We start from the raw sequence: 10,917 nt of genomic DNA, 5'->3' as shown, positions 1-10,917 counted from the left end.
TGTAATATTTAAAAGAAAATTTAAAAAGTGGAGTTAAAAATAATTTATTAAAGAAATAATTAAATATATTAATATATCAATTCTTAATTATGTAATTTGATACCTTAAAAAGCACTATAAAATTTTCAAAACCTCTGACCCTACATTCTAGTCAAGGTTTACTCAATAGCTGCCCAAACACGTCTCTTCTATCTATTGTATATATAGTCAATGGAAGAAATATAGAGGTTCTACATTGAAGTATCACGTGGCGCCCTCTGTTCGGCTTGCGAATCGAACTTCACGAATTTAACTTTTCCCCGAATTATAGGACTCTTGTTAACCTAAATAGTGCTCGTTCTTAACGCGAACGTTAGCCACCAAATTAATCTTAGGCAACCAATTTGTTTATCTGAACAATGGAATTTTTATATAAAATTTTTAATTTATAAACTATTTTATGAATATTTTCTGTAGAGTCTAAATTTTGATCAGTGTTCGGTGTGCCATCTAGATGTGTAAAACGTAACTAAGATATGGTTTCTCTGTAACCATTTAAATTCCAAATTATTTGTTGTGCAATAAGTTATACAAAAATGTTATGGTAAAAACCGATCTCTATACAAACATGATATTTCTGTTGCAAAATTGTTTTGGTGGCAGCACTGTCTTTAAGTCTCCTGAATGACAGAATTACTCTGTACTATATCACTAGATTGTATTATTATATTCTATTATTTTATTATATCATACTATCACATACTTTCTAAACTATTTCATAAATATACAATTTATTAGTGTATCATTATGTATCTTATTATATTATATGTATTATATTCCCATACTACATTCTCCAAACTATGTTTGCAAATGAACAATTCTGTTATATATTGTTATCTGTACTATTATATGTATCAAATTACTATTTTACCATATTATTTCCTTTGACCTAATTATGTTATATTAATATTACACTATTATAATGATTATATTATGTGACATTTTCCAAACTATGTTTGCAAATCAATAATTTTGTTATATATTGATATCTGTACAGCTATATATAAATATAATATTATTACTATATTACCATATTATTTCTCCTGGGCTAACTATATGTCATGTGTATTGTCATGTCATACTATTTTAATAATTATATTATTATGTGACATTCTCCACACCATTTCTGCAAATGTACAATTTTGTTATATATTGTTATCTGTACCTGTATAATATTATATTACCATATCATATCACTGGATCAACAATTTCCCCCCAACACTTACCTCTGGCGTGACGAAATAACTGGGACTCTTCTCTATGGTGATCTGGCCCCTGAACGAATAAGGCATCTTCCGTCGATACCACTCGAGGCCTTTCCCGTAATTGTCGTCACGATCGAAGAAGTGCACCTCGCCGGTGGCCTTTTGAATTTGCGGATGAAGGAAAAGCATCTCGAGAAGCGCCCTGGTGCCGCATTTGCGCACGCCTATGATGATCGCCTGAGGTAGATGTCGACTAGTGCGCGGGAAGTGCACCTTGCTGGAGAAGAGCAATGGCGGCGTGGCGCGGACTTGGGAGACGAGTTCGACGGTACGACTCTCGACGGCTGAGGCTGCGTGGAGGCTATATATCGCGCTATCGTAGAGAATGTGGAAGGTCAGAAAGAGGGAGAGTAGGACGACAGTGAGGAAGGCGGCGGCCATTTTCGGCCTGGATATGCCAACCACCAGGATGCAGTCCGATGTGTCGCCCTCGGCCGGCCTCATGGCAGAGCGGGACATCCACCTAGCGACAGAAAGTGGAAGCTTTCGTTTGAACTCTCTAACGCTATTTCTCAACGACAAGAATAGAACATACAAATATTTTTATTGGAAATTGGTAATAATAAAATAGGATTCTAATAGGAAGCGAATTATAGAATCCTATTTTATATAGAATTATAGAATCTATAAGGCGAAAATTTGTTTTAAAAATTTATAACGATGTAAAAGTATTGTCTTTCGCATATTTTTATGTTGAAGTTTAATTATGTTGAAAAGTAATAGTAATATGGGATTTCAATGGGAATTTATTTTGGAAAATTATAATCATGTATCGGTATTATTTATTTTCCCTATTTTTCTGGGGATATATGATTAGAGTATAGGTATATTTTATGCAGGTTCAAGATGTTCTGAATTAGTATAGTTTGCACAAGGAGACTTACAATATTGTGATTTTACTTAATAATAGTGTTTAATTATTAAGGATGCAGATCCTCTTTTTAATTATTTGAAGAAAATGAGAATTTAATCAATTACACGTTTCAAATGTACTTACTGGGTTTTTTAAAAAATTGAATGTATGGAACTTAACGATTGTATGTGTATGAATGCGAAGATAGGCAAATTTTAAACCTACTATTTGTCAGTTATATTATCTCAATTATTGTATATGACACCCTATATATAATAAAAGCAAAATATAAATAACAGATAATTTAATATATAATAACCGTTTAGTTATTAAATCATAAATCATCTAATATTCACAATTACAGAATAATTTTTAATCCTTTGCATTTCTAATACTCTTTTTATTAGTTTTACTTTAAACGTACTTAACTAGGTTGATATTCATTTAAATAAATTTTGTTTCCTAATTACTTTGATAATATATTTAATATTGATATACTTAATTATAATATATTTAATTAATATATTTAAGTCATACATGAAATTTGTAGAAACATCTACAAATTAAATTAATGTTAAGTCATGATCAACAAAGGAGTTAAAAGAATGCAAAATGGCGCCAGAATCAAGTATAGTGTTCATTCCTCGCTCATAGAGAGATGAGATTTTTTCTAATCAAGATCGACATCAACTATCACTTTTCTCTCAATTTTTCTGATTACAGCCACTGTAAGCTTTACCAGATTACAGCATGTCCCTTTTAATACAGTGTCACGCAACGCGACGGTTAAACAGCACGCGTTGCACATAATTTATTCTTTCCACGCGGCGCGAATTATTAACGCCAGCATACTTACCGATCATTACGCTCGTACAGATAAGCACGCATTAGCCTCGCACGCGTTCGTCAACGACTTCATCGCGCGCACGCCGTCGTCCGCCATTTCCGTTACCAAGCTGCGCGCGCACGATAAAGCCCAATGCACACGGGTGAAGCGGTATCGCTAATCTACTCCCGCGATGCCATGTTATTTGCGCAGCTTGCGTTTTTAAAGCCTCATGAGCGATGTGACAACTGTTTTAATGTGATTTGATTTCGTGTCAAGTACTTTTAAGCTTCTAGAAGTTTACAGTTTTAATAATTCTATGCGCACAAGTACACTATTATTTCGTTAATGGATAAAATTATTTTGTTGGAAGTATGAATACATACATTTTGAATTAAACGGCGTCATGAATGCGAAATTACGATAGCGTATCGTTATCACTCGTGTAAACTGGACTTAATGGTATAATCCTCGCTATTATGATCAGTGCACGTGAGTAATGGGACGTCGTTAAATTGTCATATTATTAGCACTGTGTAATTTCACGAAATTACAGGGTGTCAAATTTCAATCCGTAAATTATTCGCCAAATGGAGAAATGGTTTTAATTTTTTAAATATAAGATGACGTAATTATTTTCTCCATTCGTCGAATACTTCAAGAGTAACTTACAATTATCGATTAAAATTGGGTACCACGTATATTTGTAATAATGGAACCCATACACTGTATATAGTACTATTAGGAATATTTTTCGAATTACACAATGTTACCAATCTTACAAAATTGTAAAAATTTCGAATCCTTCGTGTGTACGGGGCTTAATGAGGCAACGGGGGAAGTATATGACGTCACTATTAAAAATACAATTTCGCGGAGTTTCGCAGTGTCCCCATTATCCCGAAATCCTAATTACTTCACATCACTCGTGTGCACCGGGCTTAATGGTATAGTGCACACGAGCACACGATAGAGTTATTATTATTATCCATTCTAACGGTACGATTTTACGTTACCGACACTGTGCAATTCGACAACTTCGTATTTCAAATAACACGTTCATGTACTCATGTGCATTGCGTCATTAGAAGCATAAACACCTCGAACGTCACCGATGTTAAATCACAGCAGCATCGAATCACTCGTGCGAACCGAGTGTAATAACGTACTACACACGAGTATCGACGTCGCTGTGCGAAGTACAAATGCATCACGTCGCGTGGAGCTACCGTCGCCTAACCTCAACTTCGTCGCGTCGCTAGTGTGCACCAGACCTAATGGCACAGTGCACACGTGCGCAAAAAGCCATTATTATTTCCCGTACTTCGACAATTTCACATTTCCAATAACACGCTCATATACTCGTGTGCACCGCATCATTAGAAGTACAAACTTCACGAATCACACAGCGTTACCAATTCTAAATTACAGAAACGTCGAATCACTCGTGTGCATCAAGTTTAATGATGCAACACACGTGAATATATAAAAGTACAGGGTGTTTAAAAAGTAACGTCCAAGATTTGGAGGGATCATAATAATTACAAAATTTTAATAAGTACAAAATTTTTAATTCTAAAAATTGGATAAAACTGTTCATTATTAATCGTTCACTGCTCACCTAAAATTTTTCAAAATTTTGTAGTGATTCGAAAAGATCCGATACTTTTATACACGAATGTTTTATGTTTTCCTCCCGCTTCGTTGCATTCTACGCCGCGTCGCGCCACCGTCGCGCAACTTAGCCACCCGTGGCGCTAGTGTGTACCGGTGCTGAGTGAGCCAGCGCGAGACACGACTTTCGCTCGGGCCTGTTCAAGTATTTACCGGCGAGCGTAATTGAAACACGATAGAATAAACGGAACCGGAGTGAGGTGTTCTCGAGTCGCGTAACTTCGAATTCATTACGTTGTCGGCCACGGATGAATAACGGCCTGTACGTACTGTATGTGTGCCCTGGAGTAACCGCTGATGGAGTTGGTCCCGGAACGTTGAATTACCGGCACGCTCGACTTTTCGACGGATTTTGGAATCGTAAAATAACGCGTTGGAAGGGAGAAGGATGAAATATAAAGGTTGAATGGAGAGTGGAAATAGGATCTTCTAGCCGGAAATTAAACTACGCTGCTGACGACTAGCGATAATTTTTTTAGCTTTGTTTAAGGACTCTAGGGATATTGTTTACTCCCTAGAGTAAATAGTTACTCTATTTACTAGAATACATGTTTGACTGTGATTCGATGCTGAATTAAAATTTCTTCTAACTTACGAGGAAGATTTTTAGTTTTGCAATTTTGATTTAAAAAATTGACGATAGGGAGAGTACACTTTATTATATATAATATTTTGAAAAAGAGAGATTTTGAGAAAATGAACTATTATATAAAAAGATTTAAAAAGTTTTGTAAGTTCAAGGTTTTTGGAATTTTGAACTTTTTAATTTTGGATTTAGACTCGAGCTATTTTGTGCAAATTACAGTCATGTAAGTTAGAAAATGCTATTTGCTGTATAATCAAATTTTTGTAAATTTTTTGGAAGATTAATGTCTACTCAATGGAATTTTTTGGATTATAGTTGTTACAATTATAATTTTGAAATATTTCAAATTGTAATTTTTAAATTGCTCGTTAAGTCTTGTTAAAGAATGAAAAATTTAATGTAATGTATTGCTATATGCAAATTAGATAAAATGTCAAAACTTGATAAAACCATAATTAAAAGAATAAAGCGTTTCAGATAAAATTGGGTCACTTAGATTTTTTAAAAGTTCACGATAAATGATAAGTGACTGAGCTACTTTTATCTTTAAACTATATATATGAGTACTTTATTTATATCTTCGACTGATAATAATGATATAAACTCTCTTCGATAAAGTATAATTATCGGGCATTTAATAAAAATAATGGAAAATAAGGTAAGAATAATTTATGAATAGCTATAACAATAATAACTATTTATCGATTAATAAATAAAAATAAAAATACGCATATTTTTGCTATTTAAAAATCAAACAAAAATTGTGCTTTATATTCCATTTCAATTTTTTATTCTTCAGAAATATCAAAATTTATAATAAATCTTCCATTTTTTTTGTTTCTATTTCAAATTGTTGGAAATGGAACCACAGACAAATATTTTACAGATTTTAACGTTAAAATAATGAAATCGTGGTTCAAAATATAATTAATTACACGAATTAAGGTTATGTCAATAATGTCACAACTGTGATATTGACCTTCGACTCTGATTAAAATCTGTTTTAATCAAAAGACTATGCCAACATTCGAAGACACTAATTTAAAAAATACAACAAGAATAGAAAACAAATACTTGCACAAAATATTTTGATATCACAGTTTCGAGGCACTAAAAAATTTACTTTCTTTGGTACACATATCTATTGCACATTTATCACATCAATACACGAGTATCAGTGGTACGATCGAGGAGGGGGTGATTCTACCTGAAAAAACAGATCGAAAATGAAGAATAAAATTTTTTCATTCGAAGCTTCGTTATCGAGAAAATCGACTTTGAATATTGAACGAGTACGCATGCACTTAAGTTTGGCTAAGGTGGATGGGCCATCAGTATATCAGTGTATTCGATGGATATTGAGATACCCATTTTCTCGAAAATGAAGTTTCGAATCACAAAATTTTATTCTTTTTTTTCAATTCGTTCCTGCATGTAGAATCACCCCCTTTCCAGTTGTATTATCCCTACTGAGATACCCTGTATAATATATATAATATATATACATATATAATATAATGTATAAATAATAAATATATGAATCACATATGTACATATATACTCCAATTACGATTTATATCATATAATCAACTTCACATAAACACTGCTCACTTGAGAACATTCAGCCTGTCACCCTCCAAGCCTTGACCTACCCCAGCGCAACGAATAAAGACGACATTTATTTCGTTCTCACCATGTCCCCTAAAACACCAGCAAAAGGACAAAGGCAACTGCCAACGATCCTCCAACAAAAAAAGAAAAGCTCAAACCCACCCCTGCAACTAAACCAAGTGCACTTCGTTCCAACGATTTTAACTTACAGTACAAACAATTTCCAAATTGCTTCGAACGCCTTGTTTCTCCCTTTAACGAACCCCCGGGTCGTCCGAGCGGCGCTTCGAGCCTCGTGAAAAGTCCGATAGAAGTCCTCCAGGCTGACGGATGAAAGATTAAATATCTAACGTAATTAACGCAGAGTGGGGGGTGGAAGGAGAACAGAAATCTTGGCGAGCGATCAACGAACCGACCGAATTAATAGCGGCGCGTTTGCACAAATTGCATCTCGAACACGACGGAGTTTTATCGATACTGCTCGAAACAATAAATCAAGCAGGGAAACCCGCATGCAGACCCGCGGAACGAGCGAATCTTTCCGAGGAAACGAAGTGTACACCAGATAAGAACAATCGCGTCGGAAACGCTGGCATCAGCTGCCACGATACGAATGTCTGTTAAGTAAGATTAATTAATCATCTTTGTGCGTTACTGCGACCAGAGTCGAATTGGAAAGTAGAGTAGCGCTCGGTTAGGTTCGGCTAAATTCGGCCAAGTTCGGCGTCCGAATTACGGGAGCGCGACGGTTAGGTTCTCGTGAGCGGGGTAGTTTTTTCCTTCTAGGAATCGACTCGAGCTCGAATAAAGAAAAGCAAGGAGATATAGCGAGAGGAAGCGAGATATAATACTGCCGAGCAGCGACGGTTGAAACCTGACACTTTAATGGGGTCATCGCCGTCAGAGGAATTTCATTTTTCCTAATTTTTAGGTTATCTTTGCAAAAGTGATACCAACGGACTGCGGACATTTTTCCGGTTAAAATGAGTCCAAACACGATATGAATCGGACTAATTTTAACTAGAATGATTAATTTCGTGTAGATAGGAAAACGATACATAATGGCGTAATAAAAAATTGTGGTTTATGCGATGTGTGGGGATTAATTTATTTCAATTAGAAGAATTCTAACAACCCATTATTATTTTTTGAAAGGTAAAATGGAAATTGTGAAAAGTAAAATTTTTTTTACTGCAAGTTTACTTTCTTTGTTATACACATTTTCTCTGTTTATCAGTGGCAACAGATTTCGCTAAGAGATATCGAGTGGTGGGGAAAGGGTAGGGATGATACGAGTGAATATAACCCAGATTTTGGTTAAATTTTATGACTATTGTAGAATTTCAGATCAACGAGTTGCTTCTGTTTTGATTGAGCGTTTATTTTTCACGCAGTTCGAAGCTACGTGATGTTTTCTTAGGCTATGTTAGGTTAGGTCTACCGTGTTGCTCGTGAGCAGCGTGGATGTAACGGAATTGTGCAGAGACGAGAAGTTGGATCGTGGAGGGGAGTTACACTGTAATACGATATCTTTCTTTAACACAATCATAAAAATGGGACACACAAATATCCCTTGCTTATTAAAACCGTCACGTGTATGTTTGAACAAAATTGTATAGAATCGAATGACAAACAAATCGAACGAGATATCGTTCAAAGAGTGGAACATAAAGCACTAGCGTAGACATAAAGTCAGTCTGAATTTTGGTAGTATAATTATAAATAATTGGCCATGCGAATTTTTACTATCGGTACAAGGTGACGTAATAACGTAAATAGTCATAGAACCGAATGTACACAGTGTATGAAAATTGAAGGCATATCGGGTAACTGCTTTGTCAATATTTTTCCGGTATAATGAGGTATTTCAAAATCGATACATGTATCGAGCAAACCTCTTGTCACCGGAGAAATAACAGAGAGGTTACTCGATGTTTACTCGTCGCACACTGAATTTTACTTATACGCGGCCATAATACGTATCAGTCTCTGTTAGCTACCGCGACGCGGCGCTACTGATAGCTGCAGTGACGGTCATCCGACGGCAAACAACGTGTTATATCGTGGGATCTATTAAACTTCGAATGCTGAAATTTTAGATCCAAGTTTTATTTCATCGATTCTCTCTCCCCTCCAAATTCTGTCTTCATCGACTATTCAAATCATTCGAAACTTTATCATTGCTCCGTCTCTTTATCTTTAAAGAAATATCCTGAATTACTGCTTCGGAAGTTGGAACATTTGTACTTTTGCATTTCACTGATTTTACGACCTCCCTATATCTTTGGAACCAGCGCTCGCTTTACTGTCTGCTATCCATTATCCGGGTGACTTCTGAGAATTCGGCTGAGGGAAGGGGGAAGAAGGAGTGCGAGAGAGATGGTGATATAGAATAGGAGAATAATGTATACGCAACAGAGACAAATTAATATTAATGGTACTTCGGGGAGACTGTTCTAAAATTTGGTGAGAATAGTGGATGTTAAAGTGGACAGAAGTCTGGACTCCTGTGTGAAGAATACTGTGTAACTGTATTAATCTGGTAAATTGGTAGGCGACAGAACTGCGCGTTTGTAATAGGTCCATATTCGCTAACACAATTGTAAGTAATAAGCTACATGAATTTTCGTTGATGACTGTAAATATTATATTTACAAATATGAATATCGTGTAACGAAGAGAGTCAATAGGACACATTGGGACTGAATAAGGTAGAACGATAAAGCATTGGCGTAGACACACAATTAATGTTGAATCAATTTAATGTTCAAAACAACGGGTTATAGTGTAACTTATTTGACTATTCTATGAGACATACAATTCTATGAATATTAAGAGCTGAATTATAGGCCTAATTATAGATATAGAGAGGTAAGAATTAGATCTATAGTGTGCAGAAATCTGTGGTATATGGAATTGTATAGTACATGAAGTATAGATATAGAATTCTATAGTATATTGATTTATATGGTATATCAAATGTAGATATAGAATTTTATAATGTATAGACATATCTACTGTACAAAATATAGATATAAAATTGTATATGCAATACAATTTGCATAATAGATAAAGAATTCTGTAGTATACTGAATTGTATAGAATAAAGATATATAGAATATACAGAAATATAGGTATATAGAATACAGATATAGAATTCTACAGTGTATACATATGTATAGAGTATAGTGCACGAATATAAAATTCTATAGTAGAAAGAAATCTATGGTACATAAAATATAGATATAGAAATAGTATATATATTGTACTATATTATACTATATTACCCTATGCTATGCTATGCTATAGTATACTATACTATACTGTATATAATATAAATAGGTAAAATAAAATATTGACTCAACTATAGTATTATAACATGTATCATCACTTGGACGACATTTATATTTTGAAAAATAACAAATTAGAATATATTATGTTCCATATAGTAGTATTTATCAACATACCGATGTTAGTAGGAAGAGAAGTCTGACTTTCTACGTCATGATGGACTATTGTACACGTGATGAAGAAACTGAACGAAATACGAGAGAACTATACTGCAACTCGGGAAATGTTAGTTTCATTGCTTGAGCTGGAATCGATAAATCAACCTGTATGTTGTTTCTGCCCCGGGCTATCAAGAATGAACCTCGATACATTGCATCAGGTAGAACATAGTATCGGATAAGGATAATCGTGTGAAAAACAATTCCCCTTGAGCCTTGCTATAGTATCGTCGAATGAAGCTCTCGACCACATTTTATATTCGTAATTAAATCCAATGCATTATACGGAAGCGCTGGCGTTCCTCAGCATCTCTGACCTTGAGACAAGTGAGGCATTTAAGTAGCATTAACGCCATAGTATTCTATTGTAATAATATTCGAATATTTGGCTTTTGTAGTTATTGAAAACATGCAGTTGTTTCTGGCAAAATTATCTTTGAATTTTACTCAAACAAAGCCATAACTATGCATATGTACATATATGTATATAGGTTTCACCAACTTGCTAAAGAAATATTATTATATGTAAGGTATAATTATGTAGTTTAAAATAA

General features: G+C 34.6%; 1 protein-coding gene across 1 annotated transcript in view; it reads right to left on the bottom strand.

The window, feature by feature from the left end:
• Hs3st-A (Heparan sulfate 3-O sulfotransferase-A) overlaps window positions 1-1,781 on the bottom strand; it is a 6,110-nt gene extending 4,329 nt beyond the window's left edge. Inside the window, exon 1 of the mRNA XM_017910742.1 lies at window positions 1,266-1,781. Coding sequence (XP_017766231.1) covers window positions 1,266-1,763 — 498 coding nt within the window. The 5' untranslated portion in view covers window positions 1,764-1,781. The remainder of the gene's footprint in view (window positions 1-1,265) is intronic.
• Between the last annotated feature and the right edge of the window lie 9,136 nt (window positions 1,782-10,917).

The sequence above is a fragment of the Eufriesea mexicana genome, unplaced genomic scaffold (genome assembly GCF_001483705.2).
Source record: "Eufriesea mexicana isolate 0111107269 unplaced genomic scaffold, ASM148370v2 scaffold474474847, whole genome shotgun sequence".
Classification (NCBI taxonomy): domain Eukaryota; kingdom Metazoa; phylum Arthropoda; class Insecta; order Hymenoptera; family Apidae; genus Eufriesea; species Eufriesea mexicana.
The sequence above is the reverse complement of the archived record's forward strand: the minus strand, read 5'-3'. Positions and strand labels throughout refer to the sequence as shown.